The 19,685-nt window shown below is 55.0% G+C and overlaps 1 protein-coding gene across 1 annotated transcript in view; it reads left to right on the forward strand.

Annotated features, from left to right (window-relative positions):
* The window catches only part of LOC116958740 (uncharacterized), a 160,949-nt gene that overhangs the window by 25,266 nt on the left and 115,998 nt on the right, over positions 1-19,685 (forward strand). The window contains exons 4-5 of the mRNA XM_076057484.1: positions 15,690-15,880; positions 16,700-19,261. Coding sequence (XP_075913599.1) covers positions 15,690-15,880; positions 16,700-19,261 — 2,753 coding nt within the window. The remainder of the gene's footprint in view (positions 1-15,689; positions 15,881-16,699; positions 19,262-19,685) is intronic.

Here is a 19,685-nt window from a genome sequence, read left to right on the forward strand (position 1 = left end):
GGGTGGCAGTGTTGAGTCAGTGGGTGACAGTGTTGAGTCTGGGTGGCAGTGTTGAGTCTGTGGGTGGCAGTGTTTAGTCTATGGGTGGCAGTGTTGAGTCTATGGGTGGCAGTGTTGAGTCAGTGGGTGACAGTGTTGAGTCTGGGTGGCAGTGTTGAGTCTGTGGGTGGCAGTGTTTAGTCTATGGGTGGCAGTGTTGAGTCTATGGGTGGTAGTGTTGAGTCTATGGGTGGCAGTGTTGAGTCTGTGGGTGGCAGTGTTGAGTCTGTGGGTGGCAGTGTTGAGTCTGTGGGTGGCAGTGTTGAGTGTGGGTGGCAGTGTTGAGTCTGTGGGTGGCAGTGTTGAGTCTGTGGGTGACAGTTTTGAGTCTGTGGGTGGCAGTGTTGAGTCTATAGGTGGCAGTGTTTAGTCTATGGGTGGCAGTGTTGAGTCTGTGGGTGGCAGTGTTGAGTCAGTGGGTGACAGTGTTGAGTCTGTGGGTGGCAGTGTTGCGTCTGTGGGTGGCAGTGTTTAGTCTATGGGTGTGAGTGTCGAGTCTATGGGTGGCAGTGTTGAGTCTATGGGTGGCAGTGTTGAGTCTATGGGTGGCAGAGTTGAGTCTGTGGGTGGCTGTCTTGAGTCTGTGGGTGGCAGTGTTGAGTCTGGGTGGCAGTGTTGAGTCTATGGTTGGCAGTGTTGAGTCTATGGGTAGCAGTGTTTAGTCTATGGTTGGCAGTGTTTAGTCTATGGGTGGCAGTGTTGAGTCTATGAGTGGCAGTGTTGAGTCTATGAGTGGCAGTGTTGAGTCTGTGGGTGACAGTGTCGAGTCTGTGGGTGGCAATGTCCAGTCTGTGGGTGGCAGTGTTGAGTCTGTGGGTGGCAGTGTTGAGTCTATGGGTGGCAGTGTTGAGTCTATGGGTGGCAGTGTTGTGTCTATGGGTGGCATTGTTGAGTCTGTGGGTAGCAGTGTTGAGTCTGGGTGGCAGTGTTGAGTCTGTGAGTGGCAATGTTGAGTCTGTGGATGGCAGTGTTTAGTCTATGGGTGGCAGTGTTGAGTCTATGGGTGGCAGTGTTGAGTCTATTGGTGGCAGTGTCGAGTCTGTGGGTGGCAGTGTGGAGTCTGTGGGTGGCAGTGTTGAGTATGGGTGGCAGTGTTGAGTCTATGGGTGGCAGTGTTGAGTCTATGGGTGGCAGTGTTGTGTCTATGGGTGGCATTGTTGAGTCTGTGGGTAGCAGTGTTGAGTCTATGGGTGGCAGTGTTGAGTCTGTGGGTGGCAGTGTTGAGTCTGTGGATGGCAGTGTTTAGTCTATGGGTGGCAGTGTTGAGTCTATGGGTGGCAGTGTTGTGTCTATGGGTGGCATTGTTGAGTCTATGGGTGGCAGTGTTGAGTCTATGGGTGGCAGTGTTGAGTCTGTGGGTGGCAGTGTTGAGTCTGTGGATGGCAGTGTTGAGTCTATGGGGGGCAGTGTTGAGTCTATGGGTGGTAGTGTTGAGTCTATGGGTGGCAGTGTTTAGTCTATGGGTGGCAGGGTTGAGTCTATGGGTGGCAGTGTTGAGTCAGTGGGTGACAGTGTTGAGTGTATGGGTGGCAGTGTTGAGTCTGTGGGTGGCAGTGTTTAGTCTATGGGTGCCAGTGTCGAGTCTATGGGTGGCAGTGTTGAGTCTATGGGTGGCAGTGTTGAGTCTATGGGTGGCAGTGTTGAGTGTATGGGTGGCAGTGTTGAGTCTGTGGGTGGCAGTGTTGAGTATGGGTGGCAGTGTTGAGTCTGTGGGTGGCAGTGTTGAGTCTTTGGGGGGCAGTGTTGAGTCTATGGGTGGCAGTGTTGAGTCTATGGGTGGCAGTGCTGAGTCTATGGATGGCAGTGTTGAGTCTATGGGGGGCAGTGTTGAGTCTATGGGTGGTAGTGTTGAGTCTATGGGTGGCAGTGTTTAGTCTATGGGTGGCAGGGTTGAGTCTATGGGTGGCAGTGTTTAGTCTATGGGTGGCAGTGTTGAGTCTATGAGTGGCAGTGTTGAGTCTATGAGTGGCAGTGTTGAGTCTGTGGGTGACAGTGTCGAGTCTGTGGGTGGCAATGTCCAGTCTGTGGGTGGCAGTGTTGAGTCTATGGGTGGCAGTGTTGAGTCTATGGGTGGCAGTGTTGAGTCTGTGAGTGGCAGTGTTGAGTCTGTGGATGGCAGTGTTTAGTCTATGGGTGGCAGTGTTGAGTCTATGGGTGGCAGTGTTGAGTCTATTGGTGGCATTGTCGAGTCTATGGGTGGCAGTGTGGAGTCTGTGGGTGGCAGTGTTGAGTCTATGGGTGGCAGTGTTGAGTCTATGGGTGGCAGTGTTGAGTCTATGGGTGGCAGTGTTGTGTCTATGGGTGGCATTGTTGAGTCTGTGGGTAGCAGTGTTGAGTCTATGGGTGGCAGTGTTGAGTCTGTGGGTGGCAGTGTTGAGTCTGGATGGCAGTGTTTAGTCTATGGGTGGCAGTGTTGAGTCTATGGGTGGCAGTGTTGTGTCTATGGGTGGCATTGTTGAGTCTATGGGTGGCAGTGTTGAGTCTATGGGTGGCAGTGTTGAGTCTGTGGGTGGCAGTGTTGAGTCTGTGGATGGCAGTGTTGAGTCTATGGGTGGCAGTGTTGAGTCTATGGGTTTGCAGTGTTGAGTCTATGGGGGGCAGTGTTGAGTCTATGGGTGGTAGTGTTGAGTCTATGGGTGGCAGTGTTTAGTCTATGGGTGGCAGGGTTGAGTCTATGGGTGGCAGTGTTGAGTCAGTGGGTGACAGTGTTGAGTCTGTGGGTGGCAGTGTTTAGTCTATGGGTGGCAGTGTCGAGTCTATGGGTGGCAGTGTTGAGTCTGTGGGTGGCAGTGTTGAGTCTATGGGTGGCAGTGTTGAGTCTGTGGGTGGCAGTGTTGAGTATGGGTGGCAGTGTTGAGTCTGTGGGTGGCAGTGTTGAGTCTTTGGGGGGCAGTGTTGAGTCCATGGGTGGCAGTGTTGAGTCTATGGGTGGCAGTGCTGAGTCTATGGGTGGCAGTGCTGAGTCTATGGGTGGCAGTGCTGAGTCTGTGGGTGGCAGTGCTGAGTCTGTGGGTGGCAGTGTTGAGTCTGTGGGTGGCAGTGTTGAGTCTGTGGGTGGCAGTGTTGAGTCAGTGGGTGACAGTATTGAGTCTATGGGTGGCAGTGTTGAGTCTGTGGGTGGCAGTGTTTAGTCTATTGGTGGCAGTGTCGAGTCTATGGGTGGCAGTGTTGAGTCTATGGGTGGCAGTGTTGAGTCGATGGGTGGCAGTGTTGAGTCTGTGGGTGGCAGTGTTGAGTCTATGGGTGGCAGTGTTGAGTCTATGGGTGGCAGTGTTGAGTCTATGGGTGGCAGTGTTTAGTCTATGGGTGGCAGTGTTTAGTCTATGGGTGGCAGTGTTTAGTCTATGGGTGGCAGTGTTGAGTCTGTGGGAGGCAGTGTTGAGTCTGTGGGTGGCAGTGTTGAGTCTGTGGGTGGCAGTGTTGAGTCTATGGGTGGTAGTGTTGAGTCTGTGGGGGGCAGTGTTGAGTCTGTGGGTGGCAGTGTTGAGTCTATGGGTGGCAGTGTTGAGTCTGTGGGTGGCAGTGTTGAGTCTGTGGGTGGCAGTGTTGAGTCTATGGGTGGCAGTGTTGAGTCTGTGGGTGGCAGTGTTGAGTCTGTGCTTGACAGTGTTGAGTCTATGGGTGGCAGTGTTGAGTCTGTGGGTGGCAGGGTTAAGTCTATAGGTGGCAGTGTTGAGTCTATTGGTGGCAGTGTTGAGTCTGTGGGTGGCAATGTTGAGTCTTTGGGTGGCAGTGTTGATTCTGTGGGTGGCGGTGTTTAGTCTATGGGTGGCAGTGTTGTGTTTTTGGGTGGCAGTGTTGAGTCTGCGGGTGGCAGTGTTGAGCCTATGGGTGGCAGTGTTGAGTCTGTCGGTAGCAGTGTTGAGTCTATGGATGGCAGTGTTGAGTCTGTGGGTGGCAGTGTTGAATCTATGGGTGGCAGTGTTGAGTCTATGGGTGGCAGTGTTGAGTCAGTGGGTGACAGTGTTGAGTCTGGGTGGCAGTGTTGAGTCTGTGGGTGGCAGTGTTTAGTCTATGGGTGGCAGTGTTGAGTCTATGGGTGGCAGTGTTGAGTCAGTGGGTGACAGTGTTGAGTCTGGGTGGCAGTGTTGAGTCTGTGGGTGGCAGTGTTTAGTCTATGGGTGGCAGTGTTGAGTCTATGGGTGGTAGTGTTGAGTCTATGGGTGGCAGTGTTGAGTCTGTGGGTGGCAGTGTTGAGTCTGTGGGTGGCAGTGTTGAGTCTGTGGGTGGCAGTGTTGAGTGTGGGTGGCAGTGTTGAGTCTGTGGGTGGCAGTGTTGAGTCTGTGGGTGACAGTTTTGAGTCTGTGGGTGGCAGTGTTGAGTCTATAGGTGGCAGTGTTTAGTCTATGGGTGGCAGTGTTGAGTCTGTGGGAGACAGTGTTGAGTCTTTGGGTGGCAGTGTTGAGTCTGTGGGTGGCAGTGTTGAATCTATGGGTGGCAGTGTTGAGTCTATGGGTGGCAGTGTTGAGTCTGTGGGTGGCAGTGTTGAGTCAGTGGGTGACAGTGTTGAGTCTGTGGGTGGCAGTGTTGCGTCTGTGGGTGGCAGTGTTTAGTCTATGGGTGTGAGTGTCGAGTCTATGGGTGGCAGTGTTGAGTCTATGGGTGGCAGTGTTGAGTCTATGGGTGGCAGAGTTGAGTCTGTGGGTGGCTGTCTTGAGTCTGTGGGTGGCAGTGTTGAGTCTGGGTGGCAGTGTTGAGTCTATGGTTGGCAGTGTTGAGTCTATGGGTAGCAGTGTTTAGTCTATGAGTGGCAGTGTTGAGTCTATGAGTGGCAGTGTTGAGTCTGTGGGTGACAGTGTCGAGTCTGTGGGTGGCAATGTCCAGTCTGTGGGTGGCAGTGTTGAGTCTGTGGGTGGCAGTGTTGAGTCTATGGGTGGCAGTGTTGAGTCTATGGGTGGCAGTGTTGTGTCTATGGGTGGCATTGTTGAGTCTGTGGGTAGCAGTGTTGAGTCTGGGTGGCAGTGTTGAGTCTGTGAGTGGCAATGTTGAGTCTGTGGATGGCAGTGTTTAGTCTATGGGTGGCAGTGTTGAGTCTATGGGTGGCAGTGTTGAGTCTATTGGTGGCAGTGTCGAGTCTGTGGGTGGCAGTGTGGAGTCTGTGGGTGGCAGTGTTGAGTATGGGTGGCAGTGTTGAGTCTATGGGTGGCAGTGTTGTGTCTATGGGTGGCATTGTTGAGTCTGTGGGTAGCAGTGTTGAGTCTATGGGTGGCAGTGTTGAGTCTGTGGGTGGCAGTGTTGAGTCTGTGGATGGCAGTGTTTAGTCTATGGGTGGCAGTGTTGAGTCTATGGGTGGCAGTGTTGTGTCTATGGGTGGCATTGTTGAGTCTATGGGTGGCAGTGTTGAGTCTATGGGTGGCAGTGTTGAGTCTGTGGGTGGCAGTGTTGAGTCTGTGGATGGCAGTGTTGAGTCTATGGGGGGCAGTGTTGAGTCTATGGGTGGTAGTGTTGAGTCTATGGGTGGCAGTGTTTAGTCTATGGGTGGCAGGGTTGAGTCTATGGGTGGCAGTGTTGAGTCAGTGGGTGACAGTGTTGAGTGTATGGGTGGCAGTGTTGAGTCTGTGGGTGGCAGTGTTTAGTCTATGGGTGCCAGTGTCGAGTCTATGGGTGGCAGTGTTGAGTCTATGGGTGGCAGTGTTGAGTCTATGGGTGGCAGTGTTGAGTGTATGGGTGGCAGTGTTGAGTCTGTGGGTGGCAGTGTTGAGTATGGGTGGCAGTGTTGAGTCTGTGGGTGGCAGTGTTGAGTCTTTGGGGGGCAGTGTTGAGTCTATGGGTGGCAGTGTTGAGTCTATGGGTGGCAGTGTTGAGTCTATGGGTGGCAGTGTTGAGTCTATGGGTGGCAGTGCTGAGTCTATGGGTGGCAGTGCTGAGTCTATGGGTGGCAGTGCTGAGTCTGTGGGTGGCAGTGCTGAGTCTGTGGGTGGCAGTGTTGAGTCTGTGGGTGGCAGTGTTGAGTCTGTGGGTGGCAGTGTTGAGTCAGTGGGTGACAGTATTGAGTCTATGGGTGGCAGTGTTGAGTCTGTGGGTGGCAGTGTTTAGTCTATTGGTGGCAGTGTCGAGTCTATGGGTGGCAGTGTTGAGTCTATGGGTGGCAGTGTTGAGTCTATGGGTGGCAGTGTTGAGTCGATGGGTGGCAGTGTTGAGTCTGTGGGTGGCAGTGTTGAGTCTATGGGTGGCAGTGTTGAGTCTATGGGTGGCAGTGTTGAGTCTATGGGTGGCAGTGTTGAGTCGATGGGTGGCAGTGTTGAGTCTGTGGGTGGCAGTGTTGAGTCTATGGGTGGCAGTGTTTAGACTATGGGTGGCAGTGTTTAGTCTATGGGTGGCAGGGTTGAGTCTATGACTGGCAGTGTTGAGTCTATGAGTGGCAGTGTTGAGTCTATGGGTGGCAGTGTTGAGTGTGTGGGTGGCAGTGTTTAGTCTATGGGTGGCAGTGTTGAGTCTGTGGGAGGCAGTGTTGAGTCTGTGGGTGGCAGTGTTGAGTCTGTGGGTGGCAGTGTTGAGTCTATGGGTGGTAGTGTTGAGTCTGTGGGGGGCAGTGTTGAGTCTGTGGGTGGCAGTGTTGAGTCTATGGGTGGCAGTGTTGAGTCTGTGGGTGGCAGTGTTGAGTCTGTGGGTGGCAGTGTTGAGTCTGTGGGTGGCAGTGTTGAGTCTGTGGGTGGCAGTGCTGAGTCTGTGGGTGGCAGTGTTGAGTTTGTGGGTGGCAGTGTTGAGTCTGTGGGTGACAGTGTTGAGTCTATGGGTGGCAGTGTTGAGTCTGTGGGTGGCAGTGTTGAGTCTGTGGGTGGCAGTGTTGAGTCTGGGTGGCAGTGTTGAGTTTGTGGGTGGCAGTGTTGAGTCTGTGGGTGACAGTGTTGAGTCTATGGGTGGCAGTGTTGAGTCTGTGGGTGACAGTGTTGAGTCTGTGGGTGGCAATGTTGAGTCTGTGCTTGACAGTGTTGAGTCTATGGGTGGCAGTGTTGAGTCTGTGGGTGGCAGTGTTAAGTCTATAGGTGGCAGTGTTGAGTCTATTGGTGGCAGTGTTGAGTCTGTGGGTGGCCATGTTGAGTCTTTGGGTGGCAGTGTTTATTCTGTGGGTGGCGGTGTTTAGTCTATGGGTGGCAGTGTTGAGTCTATGGGTGGCAGTGTTGAGTCAGTGGGTGACAGTGTTGAGTCTATGGGTGGCAGTGTTGTGTCTATGGGTGGCATTGTTGAGTCTGTGGGTAGCAGTGTTGAGTCTATGGGTGGCAGTGTTGAGTCTATGGGTGGCAGTGTTGAGTCTGTGAGTGGCAGTGTTGAGTCTGTGGATGGCAGTGTTTAGTCTGTGGGTGGCAGTGTTGAGTCTATTGGTGGCAGTGTCGAGTCTATGGGTGGCAGTGTGGAGTCTGTGGGTGGCAGTGTTGAGTCTATGGGTGGCAGTGTTGAGTCTATGGGTGGCAGTGTTGAGTCTATGGGTGGCAGTGTTGTGTCTATGGGTGGCATTGTTGAGTCTGTGGGTAGTAGTGTTGAGTCTATGGGTGGCAGTGTTGAGTCTGTGGGTGGCAGTGTTGAGTCTGTGGATGGCAGTGTTTAGTCTATGGATGGCAGTGTTTAGTCTATGGGTGGCAGTGTTGAGTCTTTGGGTGGCAGTGTTGAGTCTATGGGTGGCAGTGTTGAGTCTTTGAGTGGCAGTGTTGAGTCTGTGGATGGCAGTGTTGAGTCTATGGGTGGCAGTGTTGAGTCTGTGGGTGACAGTGTTGAGTCTGTGCTTGACAGTGTTGAGTCTATGGGTGGCAGTGTTTAGTCTGTGCGTGGCAGTGTTAAGTCTATAGGTGGCAGTGTTGAGTCTATTGGTGGCAGTGTTGAGTCTGTGGGTGGCAGTGTTGAGCCTATGGGTGGCAGTGTTGAGTCTGTCGGTAGCAGTGTTGAGTCTATGGATGGCAGTGTTGAGTCTGTGGGTGGCAGTGTTGAGTCAGTGGGTGACAGTGTTGAGTCTGTGGGTGGCAGTGTTGAGTCTGTGGGTGGCAGTGTTTAGTCTATGGGTGGCAGTGTCGAGTCTATGGGTGGCAGTGTTGAGTCTATGGGTGGCAGTGTTGAGTCTATGGGTGGCAGTGTTGAGTCTGTGGGTGGCTGTGTTGAGTCTGTGGGTGGCAGTGTTGAGTCTGGGTGGCAGTGTTGAGTCTATGGGTGGCAGTGTTGAGTCTATGGGTAGCAGTGTTTAGTCTATGGGTGGCAGTGTTTAGTCTATGGGTGGCAGTGTTGAGTCTATGAGTGGCAGTGTTGAGTCTATGAGTGGCAGTGTTGAGTCTGTGGGTGACAGTGTCGAGTCTGTGGGTGGCAATGTCCAGTCTGTGGGTGGCAGTGTTGAGTCTGTGGGTGGCAGTGTTGAGTCTATGGGTGGCAGTGTTGAGTCTATGGGTGGCAGTGTTGTGTCTATGGGTGGCATTGTTGAGTCTGTGGGTAGCAGTGTTGAGTCTATGGGTGGCAGTGTTGAGTCTATGGGTGGCAGTGTTGAGTCTGTGAGTGGCAGTGTTGAGTCTGTGGATGGCAGTGTTTAGTCTATGGGTGGCAGTGTTGAGTCTATGGGTGGCAGTGTTGAGTCTATGGGTGGCAGTGTTGAGTCTATGGGTGGCAGTGTTGTGTCTATGGGTGGCATTGTTGAGTCTGTGGGTAGCAGTGTTGAGTCTATGGGTGGCAGTGTTGAGTCTGTGGGTGGCAGTGTTGAGTCTGTGGATGGCAGTGTTTAGTCTATGGGTGGCAGTGTTGAGTCTATGGGTGGCAGTGTTGTGTCTATGGGTGGCATTGTTGAGTCTATGGGTGGCAGTGTTGAGTCTATGGGTGGCAGTGTTGAGTCTGTGGGTGGCAGTGTTGAGTCTGTGGATGGCTGTGTTGAGTCTATGGGTGGCAGTGTTGAGTCTATGGGTTTGCAGTGTTGAGTCTATGGGTGGCAGTGTTGAGTCTGTGGGTGGCAGTGTTGAGTCTGTGGGTGGCAGTGTTGAGTCTGTGGGTGGCAGTGTTGAGTCTATGGGTGCCAGTGTTGAGTCTGTGGGTGGCAGTGCTGAGTCTGTGGGTGGCAGTGTTGAGTCTGTGGGTGGCAGTGTTGAGTCTGTGGGTGGCAGTGTTGAGTCAGTGGGTGACAGTATTGAGTCTATGGGTGGCAGTGTTGAGTCTGTGGGTGGCAGTGTTTAGTCTATTGGTGGCAGTGTCGAGTCTATGGGTGGCAGTGTTGAGTCTATGGGTGGCAGTGTTGAGTCTATGGGTGGCAGTGTTGAGTCGATGGGTGGCAGTGTTGAGTCTGTGGGTGGCAGTGTTGAGTCTATGGGTGGCAGTGTTGAGTCTATGGGTGGCAGTGTTGAGTCTATGGGTGGCAGTGTTGAGTCGATGGGTGGCAGTGTTGAGTCTGTGGGTGGCAGTGTTGAGTCTATGGGTGGCAGTGTTTAGTCTATGGGTGGCAGTGTTTAGTCTATGGGTGGCAGTGTTGAGTCTATGACTGGCAGTGTTGAGTCTATGAGTGGCAGTGTTGAGTCTATGGGTGGCAGTGTTGAGTGTGTGGGTGGCAGTGTTTAGTCTATGGGTGGCAGTGTTGAGTCTGTGGGAGGCAGTGTTGAGTCTGTGGGTGGCAGTGTTGAGTCTGTGGGTGGCAGTGTTGAGTCTATGGGTGGTAGTGTTGAGTCTGTGGGGGGCAGTGTTGAGTCTGTGGGTGGCAGTGTTGAGTCTATGGGTGGCAGTGTTGAGTCTGTGGGTGGCAGTGTTGAGTCTGTGGGTGGCAGTGTTGAGTCTGTGGGTGGCAGTGTTGAGTCTATGGGTGCCAGTGTTGAGTCTGTGGGTGGCAGTGCTGAGTCTGTGGGTGGCAGTGTTGAGTTTGTGGGTGGCAGTGTTGAGTCTGTGGGTGACAGTGTTGAGTCTATGGGTGGCAGTGTTGAGTCTGTGGGTGGCAGTGTTGAGTCTGTGGGTGGCAGTGTTGAGTCTGGGTGGCAGTGTTGAGTTTGTGGGTGGCAGTGTTGAGTCTGTGGGTGACAGTGTTGAGTCTATGGGTGGCAGTGTTGAGTCTGTGGGTGACAGTGTTGAGTCTGTGGGTGGCAGTGTTGAGTCTGTGCTTGACAGTGTTGAGTCTATGGGTGGCAGTGTTGAGTCTGTGGGTGGCAGTGTTAAGTCTATAGGTGGCAGTGTTGAGTCTATTGGTGGCAGTGTTGAGTCTGTGGGTGGCCATGTTGAGTCTTTGGGTGGCAGTGTTGATTCTGTGGGTGGCGGTGTTTAGTCTATGGGTGGCAGTGTTGTGTTTTTGGGTGGCAGTGTTGAGTCTGTGGGTGGCAGTGTTGAGTCTATGGATGGCAGTGTTGAGTCTGTGGGTGGCAGTGTTGAGTCAGTGGGTGACAGTGTTGAGTCTGTGGGTGGCAGTGTTGAGTCTGTGGGTGGCAGTGTTTAGTCTATGGGTGGCAGTGTCGAGTCTATGGGTGGCAGTGTTGAGTCTATGGGTGGCAGTGTTGAGTCTATGGGTGGCAGTGTTGAGTCTGTGGGTGGCTGTGTTGAGTCTGTGGGTGGCAGTGTTGAGTCTGGGTGGCAGTGTTGAGTCTATGGGTGGCAGTGTTTAGTCTATGGGTGGCAGTGTTTAGTCTATGGGTGGCAGTGTTGAGTCTATGAGTGGCAGTGTTGAGTCTATGAGTGGCAGTGTTGAGTCTGTGGGTGACAGTGTCGAGTCTGTGGGTGGCAATGTCCAGTCTGTGGGTGGCAGTGTTAAGTCTGTGGGTGTCAGTGTTGAGTCTATGGGTGGCAGTGTTGAGTCTATGGGTGGCAGTGTTGTGTCTATGGGTGGCATTGTTGAGTCTGTGGGTAGCAGTGTTGAGTCTATGGGTGGCAGTGTTGAGTCTATGGGTGGCAGTGTTGAGTCTGTGAGTGGCAGTGTTGAGTCTGTGGATGGCAGTGTTTAGTCTATGGGTGGCAGTGTTGAGTCTATGGGTGGCAGTGTTGAGTCTATTGGTGGCAGTGTCGAGTCTATGGGTGGCAGTGTGGAGTCTGTGGGTGGCAGTGTTGAGTCTATGGGTGGCAGTGTTGAGTCTATGGGTGGCAGTGTTGAGTCTATGGGTGGCAGTGTTGTGTCTATGGGTGGCATTGTTGAGTCTGTGGGTAGCAGTGTTGAGTCTATGGGTGGCAGTGTTGAGTCTGTGGGTAGCAGTGTTGAGTCTGTGGATGGCAGTGTTTAGTCTATGGGTGGCAGTGTTGAGTCTATGGGTGGCAGTGTTGTGTCTATGGGTGGCATTGTTGAGTCTATGGGTGGCAGTGTTGAGTCTATGGGTGGCAGTGTTGAGTCTTTGAGTGGCAGTGTTGAGTCTGTGGATGGCAGTGTTGAGTCTATGGGTGGCAGTGTTGAGTCTGTGGGTGGCAGTGTTGAGTCTGTGCTTGACAGTGTTGAGTCTATGGGTGGCAGTGTTTAGTCTGTGCGTGGCAGTGTTAAGTCTATAGGTGGCAGTGTTGAGTCTATTGGTGGCAGTGTTGAGTCTGTGGGTGGCAGTGTTGAGCCTATGGGTGGCAGTGTTAAGTCTGTCGGTAGCAGTGTTGAGTCTATGGATGGCAGTGTTGAGTCTGTGGGTGGCAGTGTTGAGTCAGTGGGTGACAGTGTTGAGTCTGTGGGTGGCAGTGTTGAGTCTGTGGGTGGCAGTGTTTAGTCTATGGGTGGCAGTGTCGAGTCTATGGGTGGCAGTGTTGAGTCTATGGGTGGCAGTGTTGAGTCTATGGGTGGCAGTGTTGAGTCTGTGGGTGGCTGTGTTGAGTCTGTGGGTGGCAGTGTTGAGTCTGGGTGGCAGTGTTGAGTCTATGGGTGGCAGTGTTGAGTCTATGGGTAGCAGTGTTTAGTCTATGGGTGGCAGTGTTTAGTCTATGGGTGGCAGTGTTGAGTCTATGAGTGGCAGTGTTGAGTCTATGAGTGGCAGTGTTGAGTCTGTGGGTGACAGTGTCGAGTCTGTGGGTGGCAATGTCCAGTCTGTGGGTGGCAGTGTTGAGTCTGTGGGTGGCAGTGTTGAGTCTATGGGTGGCAGTGTTGAGTCTCTGGGTGGCAGTGTTGAGTCTGTGGATGGCAGTGTTTAGTCTATGGGTGGCAGTGTTGAGTCTATGGGTGGCAGTGTGGAGTCTGTGGGTGGCAGTGTTGAGTCTGTGGGTGACAGTGTTGAGTCTGTGGGTGAGAGTGTTGAGTCTATGGGTGGCAGTGTTGATTCTGTTGGTTGCAGTGTTGAGTCTATGGGTGGCAGTGTTGAGTCTTTGGGTGGCAGTGTTGAGTCTATGGGTGGCAGTGTTGAGTCTATGGGTGGCAGTGTTGAGTCTATGGGTGCCAGTGTTGAGTCTATGGGTGGCCATGTTGAGTCTATGGGTGGCAGTGTTGAGTCTATGGGTGCAGTGTTGAGTCTATGAGGGGCAGTGTTGAGTCTGTGGGCGGCAGTGTTGAGTCTATGGGTGGTAGTGTTGAGTCTATGGGTGGCAGTGTTGAGTCTATGGGTGGCAGGGTTGAGTCTATGGGTGCCAGTGTTGAGTCTATGGGTGGCAGTGTTGAGTCTATGGGTGGCAGTGTTGAGTCTATGGGTGGCAGTGTTGAGTCTATGGGTGGCAGTGTTGAGTCTTTGGGTGGCAGTGTTGAGTCTATGGGTGGCAGTGTTGAGTCTATGGGTGCCAGTGTTGAGTCTATGGGTGCCAGTATTGAGTCTATGGGTGGCAGTGTTGAGTCTATGGGTGGCAGTGTTGAGTCTATGGGTGCAGTGTTGAGTCTGTGAGGGGCAGTGTTGAGTCTGTGGGCGGCAGTGTTGAGTCTATGGGTGGTAGTGTTGAGTCTATGGGTGGCAGTGTTGAGTCTATGGGTGGCAGGGTTGAGTCTATGGGTGCCAGTGTTGAGTCTATGGGTGGCAGTGTTGAGTCTATGGGTGGCAGTGTTGAGTCTATGGGTGGCAGGGTTGAGTCTATGGGTGCCAGTGTTGAGTCTATGGGTGTCAGTGTTGAGTCTATGGGTGGCACTGTTGAGTCTATGGGTGGCAGTGTTGAGTCTATGGGTGTCAGTGTTGAGTCTGTGGGTGGCAGTGTTGAGCCTGTGGGTGACAGTGTTGAGCCTATGGGTGGCAGTGTTGAGTTTATGGGTGGCAGTATTGAGTCTATGGGTGGCAGTGTTGAGTCTATGGGTGGCAGTGTTGAGTCTATGGGTGGCAGGGTTGAGTCTATGGGTGGCAGTGTTGAGTCTGTGAGTGGCAGTGTTGAGTCTATGGGTGGCAATGTTGAGTCTATGGGTGGCAGTGTTGAGTCTATGGGTGGCAGTGTTTAGTCTATGGGTGGCAGGGTTGAGTCTATGGGTGGCAGTGTTGAGTCTGTGAGTGGCAGTGTTGAGTCTATGGGTGGCAGGGTTGAGTCGTCTATGGGTGGCAGTGTTGAGTCTGTGGGTGGCAGTGTTTAGTCTATGGGTGGCAGTGTCGCGTGTATGGGTGGCAGTGTTGAGTCTATGGGTGGCAGTGTTGAGTCTATGGGTGGCAGTGTTGAGTCTGTGGGTGGCAGTGTTGAGTCTATGGGTAGCAGTGTTTAGTCTATGGGTGGCAGTGTTTAGTCTATGGGTGGCAGTGTTGAGTCTATGAGTGGCAGTGTTGAGTCTATGAGTGGCAGTGTTAAGTCTGTGGGTGACAGTGTCGATTCTGTGGGTGGCAATGTCCAGTCTGTGGGTGGCAGTGTTGTGTCTGTGGGTGGCAGTGTTGAGTCTATGGGTGGCAGTGTTGAGTCTATGGGTGGCAGTGTTGTGTCTATGGGTGGCATTGTTGAGTCTGTGGGTAGCAGTGTTGAGTCTATGGGTGGCAGTGTTGAGTCTATGGGTGGCAGTGTTGAGTCTGTGGGTGGCAGTGTTGAGTCTGTGGATGGCAGTGTTTAGTCTATGGGTGGCAGTGTTGAGTCTATGGGTGGCAGTGTTGAGTCTATTGGTGTCAGTGTTGAGTCTATGGGTGGCAGTGTGGAGTCTGTGGGTGGCAGTGTTGAGTCTCTGGGTGGCAGTGTTGAGTCAATGGGTGGCAGTGTTGAGTCTATGGGTGGCAGTGTTTAGTCCAGGGGTCGGGAACCTTTTTGACTAAGAGAGCCATGAAAGCAAAAAATTTGGAAATTTATTTCAGTGAGAGCCATATAATATATTTTAAAAGTGAATTCAACTAAATGTCAGTATAATAAGCCTCTGAATTTATTCTTTTAAATAATGTTGTTATAACACTCACCATTAATGCGACTTCTGGTGCTGCATGGATTTGCTGATGTCTTTGTAGTCGGGTTGGTACTTGGTGAGGTTAAGCTTCATGCAAGCGTTGAGGCTTTCATCCGTTAAACGTGATCGTAGGTTGGACTTGATGTTTTTAAGATGTGAGAATGACTGCTCACATGCATACGTAGGCCAGTATCATCCAATTAAAATAATGGACAATTGCTCCTGCAGCCCTGAACAGGACATGCGCAGTGAAAAATTGATGGATGGATTAAAACAAGTGAGAATATTTTGTTTTATCTGCGAACCATATGCAATCATCAAAAGAGCCACATCTGGCTCGCGAGCCATAGGTTCCCGACCCCTGGTTTAGTCTATGGGTGGCAGGGTTGAGTCTATGGGTGGCAGTGTTGAGTCTGTGGGTGGCAGTGTTGAGTCTGTGGGTGGCAGTGTTGAGTCTATGGGTGGTAGTGTTGAGTCTATGGGTGGCAGTGTTGAGTCTATGGGTGGCAGTGTTGAGTCTATGGGTGGCAGTGTTGAGTCTATGGGTGGCAGTGTTGAGTCTGTGGGTGGCAGAGTTGAGCCTTTGGGTGACAGTGTTGAGCCTATGGGTGGCAGTGTTGAGTCTATGGGTGGCAGTATTGAGTCTATGGGTGGCAGTGTTGAGTCTATGGGTGGCAGTGTTTAGTCTATGGGTGGCAGGGTTGAGTCTATGGGAGGCAGTGTTGAGTCTGTGAGTGGCAGTGTTGAGTCTATGGGTGACAGTGTTGAGTCTATGGGTGGCAGTGTTGAGTCTGTGGGTAGTTTTGAGTCTATGGGCAGTGTTGAGTCTATGGGTGGCAGTGTTGAGTCTATGGGTGGCAGTGTTTAGTCTATGGGTGGCAGGGTTGAGTCTATGGGAGGCAGTGTTGAGTCTGTGAGTGGCAGTGTTGAGTCTATGGGTGACAGTGTTGAGTCTATGGGTGGCAGTGTTGAGTCTGTGGGTAGTTTTGAGTCTATGGGCAGTGTTGAGTCTATGGGTGGCAGTGTTGAGTCTATGGGTGGCAGTGTTGAGTCTGTGGGTGGCAGAGTTGAGCCTTTGGGTGACAGTGTTGAGCCTATGGGTGGCAGTGTTGAGTCTATGGGTGGCAGTATTGAGTCTATGGGTGGCAGTGTTTAGTCTATGGGTGGCAGTGTTGAGTCTATGGGTGGCAGGGTTGAGTCGTCTATGGGTGGCAGTGTTGAGTCTGTGGGTGGCAGTGTTGAGTCTATGGGTGGCAGTGTTGAGTCTATGGGTGGCAGTGTTGAGTCTATGGGTGGCAGTGTTGTGTCTATGGGTGGCAGTGTTGAGTCTATGGGTGGTAGTTTTGAGTCTATGGGCAGTGTTGAGTCTATGGGCAGTGTTGAGTCTATGGTGCAGTGTTGAGTCTATGGTTTTGTTACTGAGTCTATGGTGTTGTTACTGAGTCTTTGGTGTTTTACTTTCTGTGTCTCTCTCTGCCCGGCTAAGCAGCTCTGCGTAGCCGGGCGTCTTCTCTTGACTCACCGCCTCCTCCTGCTGGCACCACCGCCACCACGGCCACCGCCACCACCGCCACCACGGCCACCGCCACCACCGCCACCGCCACCACCACCACCACAGGGCTGTCGCGCCAGCTGCTGCAGAGAGCGCTTCAATTAGCCAGGGTCAAGGCTCCCACGGGGGTAACGCTTGCGCCGGGCACCACTATCACCATCACTACCACCACTACCACCACTATCACCATCACCACCACTACCACCATCACCACCTCCATCACCACCACTACCACCATCACTACCACCACCACCACTATCACCACCACTACCACCATCACCACCTTCACCACCACTACCACCACTATCACCACCACTACTACCACTATCACCACCACAATCACCACCACTACCACCACCACCACCACTACCACCACCACCTTCACCACCACTACCATCACCACCACTACCACCACCATTACCACCATCACCACCACTACCACTACCACCACCTTCATCACCACCACCACTACCACCACCATCATCACTACCACCACCATCATCACTACCATCACCACCACCACTACCACTACCACCACCACTACCACCATCACAACCACTACCACTACCATCACCACCACTATCACCACCACTATCACCACCACTACCACCACCACTACCACCACCATCATCACTACCACCATCACCACCACTACCATCACCACCACTACCACCACTACCATCACCACCACTACCACCATCACCACCACCACCATCATCACCACCACTACCACCATCACCACCACTACCACCACCATCACCACTACCACCATCACCACCACTACCACCACCATCACCACCACTACCATCACCAGCAGCTCCACCATCACCACCACCATCACCACCGTTGCCACTGAGACAGGAGTTGGTTTTGCGTGCTGAACGCTGGAATCTGATGCCCCTCCCTCTCTCCCCTCCCCCCTCTCCCTCCACCACTCCCCTCGACAGCGTCCTCCCCGACGTGCCCCGGCGGCCCCGGCGGCCGTGGCCAGCGCCGTGGCCAGCGCCGTGGCCAGCGCCGTGAGCAGCAACGTCAGCGCCGTGAGTGGCGTTAGCGCCGTCAGCTCCGTGAGCAGCTCCGTCAGCTCCGTGAGCAGCTCCGTGAGCAGCAACGTCAGCTCCGTGAGCAGCAACGTCAGCTCCGTGAGCGGCGTTAGCGCCGTCAGCTCCGTGAGCACTGCCTTGAGCAGCAGCGTCAGCGCCGTCAGCTCCGTGAGCAGCTCCGTGAGCAGCTCCGTGAGCAGCTCCGTGAGCAGCGCCGTCAGCGCCCGCTCCTCGCGCCCCATCCGGGTGCCCAAGCGCTACGCGGACGACGACGTCGCCTCGTTCGCTCCGCCCCCCAAGGCCGCCCGCCGCGACCACCGCGACCACCGCCCCCCCGCGCCGTTCCCGGCCCCCGAGGGCCGCCGCTGGAAGTCGCTGGGGCCCCGGCAGGGCGGCGCCGGCGGCGCCGGCGGTGCCGGCACTGCCGGCAGCGCTGCCGGCGCCGACGGCGGCGGCGGCGGCGGCGGCGCGGCGGCGGCGGCGCCGCTGCGGATCCGCCTGAGGGTCGCCCCGGAGCACCGGAATAGCACGGAGGTGGTGCGGGAGCAGCAGCAGCAGGAAGAGGTGAAGGAGGAGGAGCAGCAGGAGGTGAAGGAGGAGGAGCAGGAGGAGGAGGTGAAGAGGAAGGAGGTGAAGGAGGAGGAGAAGGAGGAGGAGGTTGGACCGCGGGCGACGAGGAGGCACTGCGGACGCTGGTGGCAGGGCCGGGGCCGGGGACGCGGCAGCAGCAGCAGGAGGAGGAGGAGGGGAGGAGGAGGAGGTGGAGCGAGGAGAGGAGGCGAGGAAGAGGAGGCCAAGGTGGGCGAGGTGGTGAAGGCGCTGGAGCAGCAGCAGCAGCAGCAGCAGCAGGAGGAGGTTTTGTCCGAGCGGCCGCTGCTAAAGAAGCGGAAGAATCGGCGGCAGGAGACGCCGGCGGATCACGATTCAGACCCCACCCCCAGCACCCTCACCACCACCACCCCTACCACCGCGCCCACCACCACCCCCATCACCACCACTCCCACCACCCCCACCCCTACCACCACCCTCACCACCACCCCCATCACCACCCCCACCACCCCCACCACCACCCTCACCACCACCCCCACCACCACCCCCACCGCCGCCACCGCCGCCGCCCGGTCTCCGGCATCGTCGCCGCCGCCGGTGTTGGTGGTGGTGGGCAAGCGGCGCTCCGCGCTGCGTGACCCGGCCTTCCGCTTCTCCTCGCTGCTGGCGTGCCAGCCGGACCCGCCGGCGGCGGTCGCCCCAGCAGCAGCAGCAGCAGCAGCCGCCGGCACCGCCGGCACCGCCGGAATCGGCGGCCGCTGGGGACGGGCGGCCGCCCGCGGCGGTGCCGGTCGGGCGCGGCAGCAGCAGCAGCAGCAACAACAACAACAGCAGCAACAACAACAACAACAGCAACAGCAGCGACGGCAGCAACAGCAGCAGCAGCGGCAGCTGCAACAGCAGCAGCTGCAACAACAACAACAACAGCAGCAGCTGCAGCAGCAGCAGCTCACCAAGCGTCAGCGTGGCGCCGGGCCGGAGCTCCTCGCCCACGGCCGGCGTCCGTGGGGGAGGGAGGGCGGCGGCGGCGGCGGTGGTGGCGGTGTTGCCGTTGCCGTTGCCGCCGCTTTATCTTCGTCGTCGTCGGCGTCGTCGGCGTCGGCGTCGGCGTCAGGCTGCTCGTCTTCGTCGTTGTCCTCGTCGTCATCGTCGTCAGCTTCTACTTCTTCTTCTTCTTCGTCGTCGTCGTCGTCGTCGTCGGAGGAGGAGGAGGAAGTGGAGGTGGAGGAGGAAGTGGAGGTGGAGGCGGGCGACGAGGCGAAGGAGCGGAGGGACGACGACGCGGTGGAGGCGGTGGTGGAGGCGGGCGACCAGGTGGCGGGCGACCAGGTGGCGGGGTCCGCGGCGATGGGCGGCGGCGTTCACAAACTCGTGCTCAAGATCCACGCCAGCCGCCTCGTCCGGCCGAGCGCCGACGCCGACGACGCCGACGAGGAGGAGGAGGAGGAGCAAGAGGAGGAGGAGGAGGAGAGGAAGAGGAGGAGGAGGCGGAAGAAGAAGAAGAAGAGGAAGAGGAGGAGGAGGATTAGGCGGAGGAGGAAGCGACGGAAGAAGAACGCACGGCGGAGATCGCTCGCAGCGGGCGACTCCAAGCGGGGCGACGAGGAGGAGGAGGAGGTGGAGGAGGAGGAGGAGGAGGTGGAGGAGGAGGAAGAGGAGGTGGAGGAGGAGGTGGGGGAGGAGGGGGGGAGGGTGTCGTGGCGCAAGCGGGCGGAGGAGCGCCGGATCCACCAGCGTGTGGACGCCATCCTGGCTGAAATGCGTCAGCTGGAGAGGAGGCGCAGGGGGAGGGGGGTGGTGAGGAAGGGGGGGGCCGCAGGGGGTGAGGAGGTGGAGGGGGGTGAGGAGGTGGAGGGGGGTGAGGAGGTGGAGGGGGGTGAGGAGGTGGAGGGGGGTGGAGAGACTCCAGCAGAGCGGGTGAGGCACTCACTCAGATACTCACTTACTTAGACACTCACTCAGACACTCACTCACTCAGACACTCACTCAGACACTCACTCAGACACTCACTCAGACACTCACTTACTCAGACACTCACTTACTCAGACACTCACTCACTCAGACACTCACTCACTCAGACACTTACTCAGACACTCACTCAGACACTCACTTACTCTAGATTTGAAGCTTTCATGACTGCAAGGATCCATACTCTTTGGTTCTATTCGGTAAAGTCACGTAGGTAAAAAAATAAAACAACAAAAATCACGACGTTTCGGCCTCAACACAAGTGGCCTTCATCAGGTGAAGGGATCAGACTGTCACGAGGACAGCGTTGGAGTGAAGAAGACAGTCCAGCCCAGGTCGCGTCCTTTTAAGCTGTGTGGGAGGAAACAAAACG

Source organism: Petromyzon marinus, chromosome 82 (genome assembly GCF_048934315.1).
Source record: "Petromyzon marinus isolate PM22_M1 ecotype Great Lakes invasive population chromosome 82, UKy_Petmar_22M1.pri1.0, whole genome shotgun sequence".
Taxonomy (NCBI): domain Eukaryota; kingdom Metazoa; phylum Chordata; class Hyperoartia; order Petromyzontiformes; family Petromyzontidae; genus Petromyzon; species Petromyzon marinus.